At 35.1% G+C, this 14,018-nt stretch overlaps 1 protein-coding gene across 2 annotated transcripts; it reads right to left on the bottom strand.

Moving 5' to 3' along the window:
- Positions 1 to 3,533: 3,533 nt before the first annotated feature.
- LOC107664604 (synembryn-A-like) lies at positions 3,534 to 12,574 on the bottom strand. Of its 2 annotated transcripts, XM_016455217.1 has the most exons (10): positions 12,387 to 12,574; positions 11,411 to 11,496; positions 11,187 to 11,232; positions 10,532 to 10,549; positions 8,754 to 8,840; positions 8,072 to 8,667; positions 5,934 to 6,069; positions 5,199 to 5,387; positions 4,929 to 5,023; positions 3,534 to 3,714 (listed from the first exon to the last, which is right to left on the bottom strand). In XM_016455217.1, the coding sequence occupies exons 3-10, from the start codon at positions 11,229 to 11,231 to the stop codon at positions 3,540 to 3,542; spliced, it is 1,341 nt and encodes a 446-aa protein (XP_016310703.1). In that variant the 5' UTR covers position 11,232; positions 11,411 to 11,496; positions 12,387 to 12,574; the 3' UTR covers positions 3,534 to 3,539. The 2 variants fall into 2 exon arrangements, with proteins under 2 accessions (XP_016310703.1, XP_016310704.1); XM_016455218.1 differs by lacking the exons at positions 11,187 to 11,232; positions 11,411 to 11,496.
- Positions 12,575 to 14,018: the final 1,444 nt, after the last annotated feature.

Here is a 14,018-nt window from a genome sequence, read left to right as displayed (position 1 = left end):
GGGTTGACCTCGTTGCTATGGATGATGTCAGCATGCTTACTAACTATGCACACAGTAATTGGCTGATAGTCTCTGTCAGAGATTAATTCACGGAAATATTGTCGAGCGCAATATTATGTTGCCGTATTCAAATAAAGGTTTAAAAGATAAAAAATTTTAATTGCCACATTCAAATAAAGATTTTAAAATGCAGGATAAGTCAGGTCCTGCACCTCAAACATGATGCGCACCTGTGTGACGAGAGCGGCGACATCATCAGCATCATCAGCATCATCATCATCATCAGCATGTACTACAGACCTGGGCCCGTATTCACAAAACATTTGATCTTACCATTAAGAGTTCTCCTAAATAGCAGTAAAAGTTTTCAGCTAAGAGTTTTCTCTTAAAAGCTATTCACAAAGCTGCTAAGGAATAGAGAAGTCTTAAGCTCAGAGTAAGGGGGCGGGGCTGAGCTCGTTGCTATGGGTGATGTCAGCATGCTTATTAACTATGCACACAGTGATTGGCTGATAGTCTGTCAGAGATTTATTCACGGGAATATTGTAGAGCACAAATAAATAAAGGTTTAAAAATAAAAATGTTAATTGACATTCAAATAAAGATATTAAGATGCAGGCTTAGAGTCACTAATTAAACATGTATATGTTCAGCTAATTGTCAGCCTCTTACATGTATGCTTCTCAAAAACAATTAGCGGATATGCATATAAACAGCCTTTTAAATAACAGAGTAGGATAATTATGGATGACAGTAGGCCTAATACATGCAAACGTAAAAAAAATAAAATAAATAACTGGACGCAAGAACAGCTGTTACTTCTTGCCCAACTGGTTAATATTTCTAAAACGTTTACGTTCCGACTCGAGGCAGATCGCCGGCAACAGCTATTTTAGGATAGTTTGTGGCTTGGTTTTAGTGACTTAGGACTCCTCTTCACTGCTCCTAACCTTTCACAGATTTAGGAGCTAGTTTTAGTGCTCAAATGCTTTGTGAAATACTCTTAGAGCAAAAATTTAGGAGTCCTAAATTTAGGACTGACAATTATTTTTAAGATTTTCTCCTAAATCGGGGAGTTATGAGCTACTTTTAGCCTTAAGATGTTTTGTGAATACGGGCCCAGAATTGCAAGGTATAAACTCAGAATTCTGATTTTCCCGCAATTCTATGTTTACATTTTGACTTTCTAATTTTTTTTTTTGGAATTCTGAATTTAAATCCCGCCATTCTGTTTTTTTCCCCCACCATGGAATAAAAAATAAAAAAGGTAATTGCGACTCTTTATCTCACATTTGACATTTCACAAAGACCCGCCCCCCTTAGTTACTGTTGCTATGTCCGACAAGCCTTGGCGCTCTCAGGCCACACATCGTCTTCTCAAGCAGTGAAAAATACATTGCGGAGCAAAGAGGACACAACGCGCCAACAGACAAGACAGAGCAGGTTACTTTTGTTATGAAACGAAGTCTCAGCTTTCAAATTTTGCGCTTTTTTAAAGAAATCCAAACAATAATTTGTGGCTCTTTAATGTGTCGTGACAGATCGCTGTAGCTCCTCAGTTCAACTGGCACGTTCATCTCTTTATTAGATATAGCACGAAATAAACATGAAGGAACATCAGAGGGTATCTTGTTTCAACCATGAAAAGACGCAAATACACACCATTTTTCAAGTTCAAGTCCACCGACGTTAATCTACTCTTCTGTCTAGTTTGTTTGTCGGACAAAATGAAAATGGCAGATTCTGCGTCATGATAGGTTGTTTGCACATGACGTCATTACTGTGGCGCGAAATGCAGCTGGAGGGCAGGACGTGATCAGGACGTTTTCTATATGGGAATCGTTAGCAGAAACTCAAAATGCCTATGTTTTGCATTGTTTATGGATGCTCAAATCGGTCAAACTGAGAAACCACAAGGAGCTATTATCGTGTACGAATATTTGTTGCTCATAAGGGTGGAAAAGGAAAGAAATTGACTGAAAAATGCAGGAAAAAGTGGCTTGAAAAACAGCTTCTGCGGTCAGGAGGAGCCGAGTCGGAGAAATGTTCGTGTGTGCAAATGGTTAATATAAGATACAATAATAAATTAAGTTATTAATAAAGAAATATATAAATAGATACAGGGCTGTCAACTCTCACGCATTCAACATGAGACAGTCCGAATTCACTCAACGCTAAATGCCACACGTAGACGTATCCATTCCACTGCCTCAATGGCAGGCAAGTATTTCAATTTAGTTGAAAAATCGCTCCTCTTCATAACATAAGGATCACAATGTTGTGATTTTCTGTTTATACCTCTCTCTTGTAAGCGTGTCTAAACCAGTACAGTGCGGACTTCCCGCCATCTCATCCATTCTGCTTTTCACTTCCTGCCCTCCATCAGAATCATGTGATTGCAAAGAAGCTAATGTATCACAATTTTGACATTTCTTCTCCGGAATCCGGGTTTATATCTTGCAATTCTGAGTTTATTTCTTGCAATTATGAAAAAAGTCAGAATTGAGAGAATTGTGAAAAAAAAAGTTGCAATTACCTTTTTTATTCTGTTGCTGAAACAGGCTTCTATTTAAAAGAACCATTTTCTTAGTGTAGAGCTTTAATATATATATTTTTTTTTTATAAGTTAAAAAACCTTTTCCACTATAAAGATCCCTTTGTCCAATGGAACAGTTACATGGATGTCAAAGGTTTTTCATGGAACCATAGAAGCCAATAAAGACCCTTTATTGTCATTTAGTTAGTCTATGTGGGTTTTTTTCCCCGGCTACTCCAGTGAGGCGTTTGATTAAGTACACTGGATATGGAAATGCAGCTGGGCTCCTGGCCACTAGAGGTTTGCTAGGAGGTCAGAGGTCAAAGGCCACATCATCAGGCACGCAGTACTCTAGCGATTCAGACTCGGACACCGAGGAGTACCGGCAGATTAAAGACCGAGTGAATCCAGTGACGGGACAGGTGGAAGAGGAGCAGCCTGATCCAATGGAGGGAATGACAGAGGAGGAGAAAGAGGAGGAGGCACACCGGCTCATCAGTCTTTTTAAGACCAGGTTTTTAGGCCAAAAATCTATATAATACAATCTAAAAAATGCTGGGTTGAATACAACCCAGTGCTGGGTAAAACAGGGACAAACCCAGCAATTGGGCTGTTTTGACCCAGCGGTTGGGTTAAATGTTTAACCCAACCTTCTGGGTAGTAACTCAACCGCTGGGTCAAAACAACCCAATAGCTGGGTTTGTCCCTTTTTAACCCAGCATTTTTTAGAGTGTAGCCTAATAGTTATATTTATTTTTCATCCTCTCTAACCCAAATTTTTTAAAATATTAACTAAATAAATAAAAATGCATTTAAAAAAGTACAATTTACACTACCGTTCAAATGTTTATTCTTTTTATTTGAAAGAAATGAATAGTAAACGAGACTGCATTAAATTGATCAAAAGTTCTCAAGCAGCAAATGAGTAAATTAAAATGATTTCTGAAGGATCATGAAGACATTTTACCCTATTGTTTATTTTTTTTTATTTCCCTTTCCGCATTTATTTCTTCCCCTTTCTCTTTACCTGCCCCAGTTTTCTCTCCATGTACATGAGTAGGTTGTGCACACAGTCCATGTTGGCTCCATTCATCTGGTGTGAGTCTGGATCCAGAGGCACAGATACCAGAACGTCTAAACAGCTCAACGGGAGAGCAGACAGCATATTCGCTGCATGCCTGAGAGAACGAGAGCGAGATGAGGACAAGCATATGCTCAAATCTGTCCTCTTTCAGTCGAACGTTCCCTCTGTCAGTTTATAAAATGAACTGAAATGCAGAAATGTACAGCTCATATTTTTATTGAAGCATTTACATGAATCGTTCATATGAGTGGAGAAAAGCAGACACAGACAAACATGGCATCCAGAAGAAGGAAGAGCTTGTGCTCACGGTGACACTGGTAAGGTACACTGGCTAAAGAGGCCTATATACTATGATCAATTTAGAGATATGAGAGAGAAATTCTTTGAAAAAGTCACATCTAAATCCTCATTTTTTTAAACGGTCACAAACAGATCAGACGCAGGTGTTACTGAGGGAAGACAGTTAGACATCTGTCAGCCAAATTAATATATGCTCTACACATGTGATCCGATACTAATATTCACTAGTTTGTTTATTGCCTTCACAACAGTGTAGTCTTAATGTGTTTTATTATTTAATTGATTTGACTTTATATTGCAATTATTATTCTGTTCTTATTTTTATAATGGTCTTATTTCTCTTCTTTTTTTCTAACATCTTTCACTTCTTTGTCTTGTGTGTGTGTGTGTGCTTGTGTCAATCATTGCATCCGTCAGCCAAATTAAACACGTGATTCTCATATTCACTAGTCTATTTATTGCCTGCAAAATGTTATATATTGCAATTATTATTCAATTATTATTTTTGGAGTCATGTTTTGTACTATTTTCTATTATCTTTCACTTCTGTGTGTGTGTGTGTGTGTGTGTGTGTGTGTGTGTCTGTGTCTTGATCTTGTCAATCATGCCAATAAAGTATTTGCATCTCTCAGCCAAATTAATAAGTGCACTATACACATGATCTAATTTTCTAATTCACTAGTCTATTGATGCAAAACAGTGTAGACAAAGTATTTTAATTTAATATATTGCAATTATTATTCTATTAATATTCTTTTGCATATTTCATTAATATTATTTATTAATATATTTTATTCTTTTTTATTACTATTTTTTTTATTATCTATGTTTGTCTTGATCTTGTCAATCATGCCAATAAAGTTTTTTTTACATTTAAATTATATTTGACTTCCACTTTTGACTGGAACGCATCGTAAATGCCAACATTTTCAATTAGTGGATAATTAAGGCTATAGATGATGTCAACAGGGCTTTCATTACATTACAACGGTATTTATCAACACTAACCCCTTTAATTCATCTGAAGCTTCCTCCTCCTCCCAGGACACCATCAGACAGTGACACAAAACTGCAGCCAGGTGGCGATAGAGAGATGCATCTTCCTGATAGGCACAAAGAGAACCTTGACATTAACAGTTACATTATATCAGTTTATTCAGTGCACTGTGTGGGTTTTTAATCACAGTCCTACAGTAACACCATCTGACACATCACGTGGTGCAATCATAGTTGTCTATAAGGGAGGTGAGTGTGATGATAATCTCTGCATACACTCACCTCTTCTGGTTCTTGAGTGTGTGTGCTGTGTGTGATATTAAATAGAATCTTCAGGGCCTCCTGAGCCTGCTGTGAGTCCTCCACACTTATAGGAGGCGCTGTAGGATCCAGCATGACCTCATACTGTTCCTTCCACTGGACTGATAAACTCTTCTCCAGCACTGTGGTCAACAGTGGCACTCCTCCCTCCTACAAATTAAGAAAAAGTCATTATAATATAGACATTAATAAGTTTGGGGTCAGAAATATTTTTTAATGTTTTTGAAAGAAGTCTCATATGCACGCCAAGGCTACATTTATTTAATAAAAAATACCGCAAAAACAGTAATATTGTGAAATATTATTACAAATTTAAATAGCTGCTTTCTATTTGAATATATTTTTAAATGTAATTTATTCCTGAGATGCAAAGCTGAATTTTCAGCACCATTACTCCAGTCTTCAGTGTCACACGATCCTTCAGAATTCATTCTGATTTGCTGCTCAAGAAACATCTCTTGTTATTCTAAATGTTGAAAACAGCTGTGCTGCTTCATATTTTTGTGGAAACCATGATACATTTGTTTTTCAGGATACTTTGATGAATAGAAAACATTAACATTGTAACATTATAAATGTCTTACCTGTCACTTTTGATTAGTTATAATGCATCCTAAACATTTGAACAGTAGTGTACATTATATAATAGCAGATTCGCTCGAAATTCACTAAAATAGAAGATGAAAAAGTAGATACTTGTTTCAGCTGTGCTCTGAGTTCAGATCTCAACGCCGTCAGTAAAAACATGAACCGGAGTGTGTAAAAGTGACCACAGGGGGAAGATGCGGACTGAAACTCCTTATTTAGCTTTTCTGTCAGACCACAGAGGAGACTGAAGTACAGCAAACAGTTGGAGAGAAAAGAAAAAATGCATATGGCATGAAAATATATTTAGTTTCAGCGAATACAGTGGCCCCATAAACACTTAAAGGGATAGTTCACCCAAAAATGAAAATTCTGTCATTAATAACTTATTAAACGCGGATACGCTGTTTATGTCGTTTATGCTTTGATCTGAACGAAAACAACGTATCCGCGTGGTGCAGCTGACACAAAACAGCATACGCAATTTACGTTCAGTGGATACTCTCCAAAATGGCGCTAGGGTGATGCGGAGGAGACGAATTGTTGAATAAAGTCGTTTTTTTTTTCTTTTGCACTCAAAAAGTATTCTCGTAGCTTTCGTAAAATTACGGTTGAACCCCTGATGTCACATGGATTATTTTACCGATGTCCTTGCTATGTTTCTGGACCTTGATCGTGTAAGGATCATTGCTGTCTATGGGAGGGTCAGACAGCTCTCAGATTCCATCAAAAATATCTTAATTTGTGTTCCGAAGATGAACGGAGGTCTTGCGGGTTTGGAACAACATGAGGGTGAGTAATTAATGACGAAATTTTCATTTTTGGGTGAACTAACCCTTTAAAGCTGCAGTCCGTAACTTTTGGCGCTCTAGCGGTTAATAAACTGCATGCGTCTTGCGGAAGAACATTGTAGCCAGAGCTACTTCTGTCTGTTTATGTCTATGACGAATCACGCAGGTACTCTGCAGCGGTACCTACCCGAACCAGTCTAAAATAATCCGAATATAAACACTTATTATAGGTGTACCGTAGTGATTCAGGACAAGGTAAAAACACGGTAAATTTTGAACATAAAAAAAGTTACGGACTGCAGCTTTAACAAACAAATAAAATGCAATAATTTCATTGCATTAACTCGTACACTTTTTTCAAAACTAACTTCACTATTTTTTTGCAATGACTTGTAACCAAGTGGTTAATCTCTCACTGGTTAGCATAAATAGGGCCCTGTGATTTTTGCAGACAGAATTCATGAAAATACAGATGGAATCTAGACATAAAAAATGGAATTTACTGTATAACACGGAATGTCACAGAATTTGGCAAAATTTGGATGTTTAAATCAAAGATTAGGGTTGTACAGTTAGTGAATCTTAAACAGCAAAAGGCTGCTATTTTAAATATGAAGTAATATGAAGTTAAAAATATAAATGTAAATATTCACTTCATCTTCAGAGCTGCTCTGAGAGTCACTTCATCAGCATTTCAGCCCGCCAAAATAAAAGTTTGGTTTATCTTGAAGAAATGATGACACAAATAAATTACTATTGTATACTAAAATGTACTTCTGAAAGTAATAATAATAATAATGATAATAATAATTTTAAGGAATATCACAATTTTTCTTTCATTTAAAGAATAAACCTCTGATGTGCCAAATTTTGCCATAGTTGCCAAAAATTAAAGGAACTGTTCAAATTTAATTTGATTACATTCTAAAAGACTAATTAAATTGCTAAGTTTTATGCATTCATTTAATTACCAATATTTTTGATAATAAATTTGTATTAAATCCTAAAATACAGAATCCAGAAAAATTAAGACAGACGACACAGAATTTCTGAAAAAATAAAATAAAAGAAATAAATGAATAAATTTCATAGGGCACTATAACTGTAAAAAATGTTAATAAATTAGGAAATTGCTAAAGTTTTATGAATTCAATTGATTATGATTAAGTTGATTCAATTGAATTCATTTCTGTTCATTCAATTCAATTAAATTCCTTTATGATGATTAAAATTTGATGAAACCATTAAAACAGAATCTGGAAAACTTAAACGGAACACACAGAATTGAGAAAAAAGAAACTTTTTTTCATAGGGCCCTAAGTTAAACTCCTGCTGGTAGATGAATGTAACTACACAGTTTGGCTGCAAAAAAAAAAAAAACTCTTTTATTTGCATTTTTCATAGAACTCATGAGGAAAGATGTTAGAATTTGAAACTGTAAGTTGAAATGATTCATACCTGAGTTCGCTGGCTCTCTCTTGTGCCCAAGTACTATTGTAAACAATGTTACAGAAGATTTTCATGACTTCCTTCCTGTTGACTTCATCATCAACTTTTTCTTCTTTTTCCTCCTCCTCCTCTTCTCCTCCCAGGCTTCCTCTGCTGTCTCTTTTACCAGGAGTGAGAGCTTTGAAGACACTGCTCCTCCTGCGAGAAGGTCTGAGGCTCATGTTTGAAAACGTGCTGGCCTTACGCTCGCCACACCAATCACTCTGGCCCCAGACCACAGGGTCGTTCACATCACTGCTTACGGCCCCAGAACCATCGTCTTCCTCACTGCCGTGATCATCCTCATCCGCTCGACCCAATTTGCTCTCAGAAATAGCCTCGATGATGTCATTATAGGGGTCAGAGTCGCCGTCGGTATCTTCTTTGGGAACAGGTGCATTGCTGATGCCGCCCAGGTGTGCTAGTGTGAGAAGAGCTCTGTCAGTGATCAGAGGGCCCAAAACCTTTTTGTCCCTCGAGAGAATCCGTATGGATCTCAGGCATACTTTCAGCACACGCCCTTGCGGTTCAGTCTGGAGGAACCTGATTAAAACTGTAGCCAGAGCCTGAGGGAATGAAACAAATGATACAAAGGCGGAAACTGGTTTTAAAATGGTTTAGGTGTGTATTTGTTTATAAGAGCCAAGGTTACCTGTCTCAAAATGACATCTGGGTTACTGGATTCATCATAGTCTGAATCAGAGTCTGACATATAATCCCGCACTTTATTCTTTCGGAACTGCAGTGACCAAAACAATAACACAAAGTATTATGGGAACAAATCACTAATTATGGGTGTCGCTAGCAATGCAGAAATTGTACACCTTTAACCCCTCTGGTGTTCCGCAATTAGGACGGTCAAAACAGACTGAGGGCAATAAGCATAAGTAATTTTGTTTTAATTGAATGATTATAATATATTTTGTTTCAATAATATTTGTTCTTTCATGGTACTAGACAATATTCATCTCCAAGTTATATATTTATGCCTATATATAAAATTATACAAATATTAGCAAAATATTTCAAACAATTTTTAATTAATACAGCGAAAACTTAAAAATATAGCAAAGCTATTTGATTGTGAAAAATGAATGGAATTGTTCACATTTGATTAAATTTTAAAGTTATTCAATTAAGTTAAGTTTTAAAGTTATTAAATCAAATTAAAGTTTTATGCATTAATTACCAAAATGTTTAGTAATAAATATCTGTGTGTGTATATTCTTAAATTGTTAAAGTTTTATGCATTTAATTGATTAGACATCTTTTTATTAAAATGTAAGTAAAACAAAATTCTGAAAAATCAAAACGGAAAACAAATAATTTGAGGGGAAAAAATAAATGGATTTAATAGGGCCCTACATGGTTTAATCCCTGCTGGTAGAAAAAAAAAGTATATGTCTATATAAAATAAAACAAATATTAGAAAACTGTTTTATATTTATATGCAACATACGTAGAAAATCCTAGGCAGATTGGTGCCCTCTGGTGGGAGTAATATTGAAATTCATATGTAATACCATGATGTAACCACTAGATGCCTTTGTAGCCTTATATGTAAATATCAAGCGGCAACCTTCCGCTCTCTCTCTGAAACCAACACGGAAGTGACTAAAACTGCAATTCCTCGACTGGCCGCTTGGCTCCAAAAGGGAGTCAGTCCCATAGACTCCCCATGTTAAAATGCCCAAATTTACAGCAGAAAAAATATGTTTACAGCCTGGTACAAAAAGTGGTTTTGGTCTATATAGCTAATTTTGCCCTTCATGACAACTGTGAGGGGGTGAATTTTTTTATAACTCGTCCCTTTAAATTATATTAAGCCTTAAAGTTCTGCATAATTAAGGGCGTGGCCACTTGAGTGACAGGTGGATTGCCGCTGCTGTCACCACCGTCGAGCTAGGTGGGCGTGGTTTCAGCAACCAGCTCCCGCCTCTTTGCCCATTTTCGATTATCCGGGAGTGACGCGCTGCCAAGTTGGCGATGGCCGGCTCCGCCCACTTTGAGCTTCAAAAACTCTCTTCAGAAACCTACGGGTGACGTCACGGATATTACGTCCATGTTTTTATACAGTCTATGGTAAATATATATGCTCTGTGATCCCCTAGTTTATTATAAGAGTATTTTGAGACATGATTACTTACTTTGATTAGATTTGCATTTGGATATAGATTTAGGCTATCTATTTCATCATGGCTGATTTGTAGATTGTACCCCCCAGAAATAGCTCCGTATTTTTGTATTTCCTTTTAATTTCTTATGGCGATCATAAAATATAAAAAAAAAAAAAAAAAAATTCCGAAGGTACGATTTTACAGTTTAAAATCGCTGAAGACCACCAGAGGGTTAACAGCCGTCAAATGCTTTTCAGGATGTCAGTAGCCTTAGAAAATTCAAGAATGTAGCTTTTAAAAAAGAAAATAATACCTCTTCCAGCTCCAGCCTCTTTTCAGATTGAACAAGCAGCCAAACAACAGAATAATAAGAAAATTATTACACCATCCGAAAAGATAAGACAAAGAAAATATGTAAAATATATTTATTCTGAGTGTGTGTTTTAACAGTCTGTAACAGAGCTAGTAGACCAGGAAGAGAAATCTATCCCAGATAGATATAATGTTGAGTTTTCATCCAAACCATCATTTTGGTTGAGATTAAAATCTTAATGTAAAATCAGCATCACACCATAACTCTAATTAAGTGAACAATTCACATGTTTTTTTATTGAAATTTCAACAGTCTTAACGTTTACTGAGGATGCAAAAATTATAGTAAACCAACATCTCTTTGTAATGTTAATTCAATGCAATTAACGTCCACACATCAACACTGACTTGCTCTCTGGGATGGATTTGGTAGAGAGCTTATGGTCTAAATATTAATGAGCTGCAGGCCGAGGATCACATCAGCTGCAGTATCAGCAAACAACTGAGGACATGCAAGAATATTTCCTGCCCGGAGGAAAACGGCACGGCTCAGAGAACTCCATGGCGTTCATATACAGAAATCTTAAATATGAGCACAGTTAGAGGAGACCTCATTTCTGAATGTGTGTGTGTAATTGCACTCAAATATCTCTTACTCTTCTTCTCTCCCTCTCCTCCAAATCAGAAGAAACACTGTGCATACTAGGAGAGAGCGAAAATATTGAATTAGAAAAGAGCAGTTACATAAAATGTGAATTGTGAGTACACAACAAAGTAGATTGTTTTGTGATGAAATGTATTGTCAGTATGAATGCTATTAATACACTGGTTTTGGAGCCACTGGACTGAATATAATCAGTTTTTAGTTAATTGTAAGTACCTCTCGAATAAATTGCTGTAGTTCTGCCTTCAGCCCTTTCTGATCATCCTCTCTGATACACTCGATAATCCTCTCTATATTCATTGCTGCTCGAAAACACAAACGCACATACATAAACAAACAATAAACAATTTATCAAAAGCATCTAAGATGGGGCACAGAAATCTGAGACCATTAAAATCCATGATTTTACTGAAATGAGCAGTTTTATGGAAAAATTCAAATCAAAAGAAATATATATACTGTATGTTATAATTCACTAATCAAAAGTAATAAATTATTGATCAGTGTAATCAATCCATTATTAAAGCAAAAAGGTACAAACTAAAAACAAAAACAAATCAAAACATTCTGATATAATAACATTTTCAATTCAACTTTTGATTAAAAATGTATAATAAATGAAATCAATATAATGATTTATGTTTAATGTAATAGATGTAATCATTACATTAATTAATAACATAAATTACGTTCATTACATAAATGTCAATTCTAAATAATTTATATACATCATGTACTGTATAAAATGCAATATTACATTTATAAAATTACATTCTGAAATATAACATTTTCAATTCAATTTTTGATTCAGAATTCATAATAAAGGAAATTCATGTAATAAATAATAATGTAATACATGTAATACTATGTCATTTACATAAAATGTAATATTACAATTAATATAATAAATTATTTATAGATATAATTAATTATATGAATTGCAATATGACATTTATAAAATTACATTATATATATACATATAAACATACTTTTACATAAACGCATGCATTTATGAATAAATCATTTATATTAATAATTGAAATGGCAAAATAGAATCCTTATCAAGACATAAATACGAAATTTCCATATTAAAAACACAAAAAGAATCCGGCATTTAAATCAATTCCAGATTTCCTTCCACTCCAACCAAAACAGTTGTCTCCTTTATATTTGTGTTAGTTTATCCTCTTACCTGTGAGCGTGTCTTCACCTGAGCGTGCCATGCAGGATGCAGTGCACCGGAGCCTTTAAATCTTTAATGTCTACTGGATTTGAATCACTTGCTCAGTTGCTGTGATTCTCTCTCTTCACCTGGAGGCCTTTTATCTAGATCTCTCTGAGATCTCTCTCTCTGTTTACCTCCAGCTCTGTCTCTACCCCCGTTTGTCTGTAATCCTGCAGTGCATTAGTTATGCTGTAATCCTTTAATGTCTTTTCACGTCATCTCTATTCACTCACACTATAAATAACCTTACAGCAGATCCAGTTGATGTGCAGTGACATACAGTAACCACTAGGTGGCAGTTCGATAGAAAGCAGTGACATGATGATTGATTACTGTCTGACAAGGTCTAAATATGTAATTAAACATTATTATGAATCCATAAACTATGAACAACCTAAACACAAGATAATAAACTGTAAACAGACAAAGCTGCTTTGTTATTGTTTAATTTAAATTCAAGTATGCTATCATTTTGCCATAATATGCTATAATTTTGTATATAGCATATATGTACATATACTGTCTATTGTCTTTTTGTTTATTGTGTATTGATTTTGTATATTTATTTTTATTTTGTTATCCTGTCTGTACACTGGAAGCTTCTGTCACCAAGACAAATTCCTTGTGTGTGAAAGCATACTTGGCATACTCTACCCAGCATGCACTTCAGACCTAAGGGTGTAATATATGTTAGATAATAATAAAAAATAAAAAATAAACTATTTTAACTTTTTTTTTTTTAATTATATAATGTTCAAATATAAATAAACAGTTATTTATGCAAGATACAATGCACTGGATGTAAGCTGTAACAATGTAAAATATATTTTGAAAATTCAAAAAGGTTAAAAAGAGGTTTTTCTCGTTTCCATCTAAAGACACACACACGCACACACACACGCACGCACGCACGCACGCACACACACACACACACACACATATCTTAACCATAGTCTTGTCTTTTCCTAAGATTACAGGTAATAGCAATCAAAAATGTATTTAGTTAATTTAGTTGAATAATAATAAATATAATAATTATTATTATTATTAGTAGTAGTAGTAGTAGTTGTCTTTTCCCTTTTAAATCCACACACAAACATACATTTTAACCATAGTTTCAGCTTTTTCTAAGTCATAGTTAAAATTTTATCATGTTGATTTAAACTACCAGTTATTCTATTACAAAAGATTCAATTGTTGGAAAAAAATGTCAACTTTAATTATCTTGATAAAGTACAGTTTCAGTACATTATAATAGGAAACATCTTTCTTCCCAGAGGGCCAAGTTATGATTGCAATTCTGATTTGCAAATGTTAATATAATACTGGATTAAAGTTTATTTTGTCTGTGTGGTACATATTAGAGGAATGTATTACTACATTTAGCTCATATGGGCCATATGGATATGACATTTACATTTATGTGTATGTGTGAATAAACATTTTAGTAAGTAAAACAGTACCAAGCGCTTGTGAATCTGTCATGTAACTGAGCCAGTGTGTTTCCTGACAGCATACACATCAGTGCCTATGGACAGAAAGAAAAACACACACACACACACACACACACACACACACGCACACACACGCACACACACG

Source organism: Sinocyclocheilus anshuiensis, unplaced genomic scaffold (genome assembly GCF_001515605.1).
Source record: "Sinocyclocheilus anshuiensis isolate Anshui unplaced genomic scaffold, SAMN03320099.WGS_v1.1 scaffold287, whole genome shotgun sequence".
Taxonomy (NCBI): domain Eukaryota; kingdom Metazoa; phylum Chordata; class Actinopteri; order Cypriniformes; family Cyprinidae; genus Sinocyclocheilus; species Sinocyclocheilus anshuiensis.
Note: the sequence above shows the minus strand (reverse complement) of the source record. Positions and strands in the feature narration are given on the sequence as shown.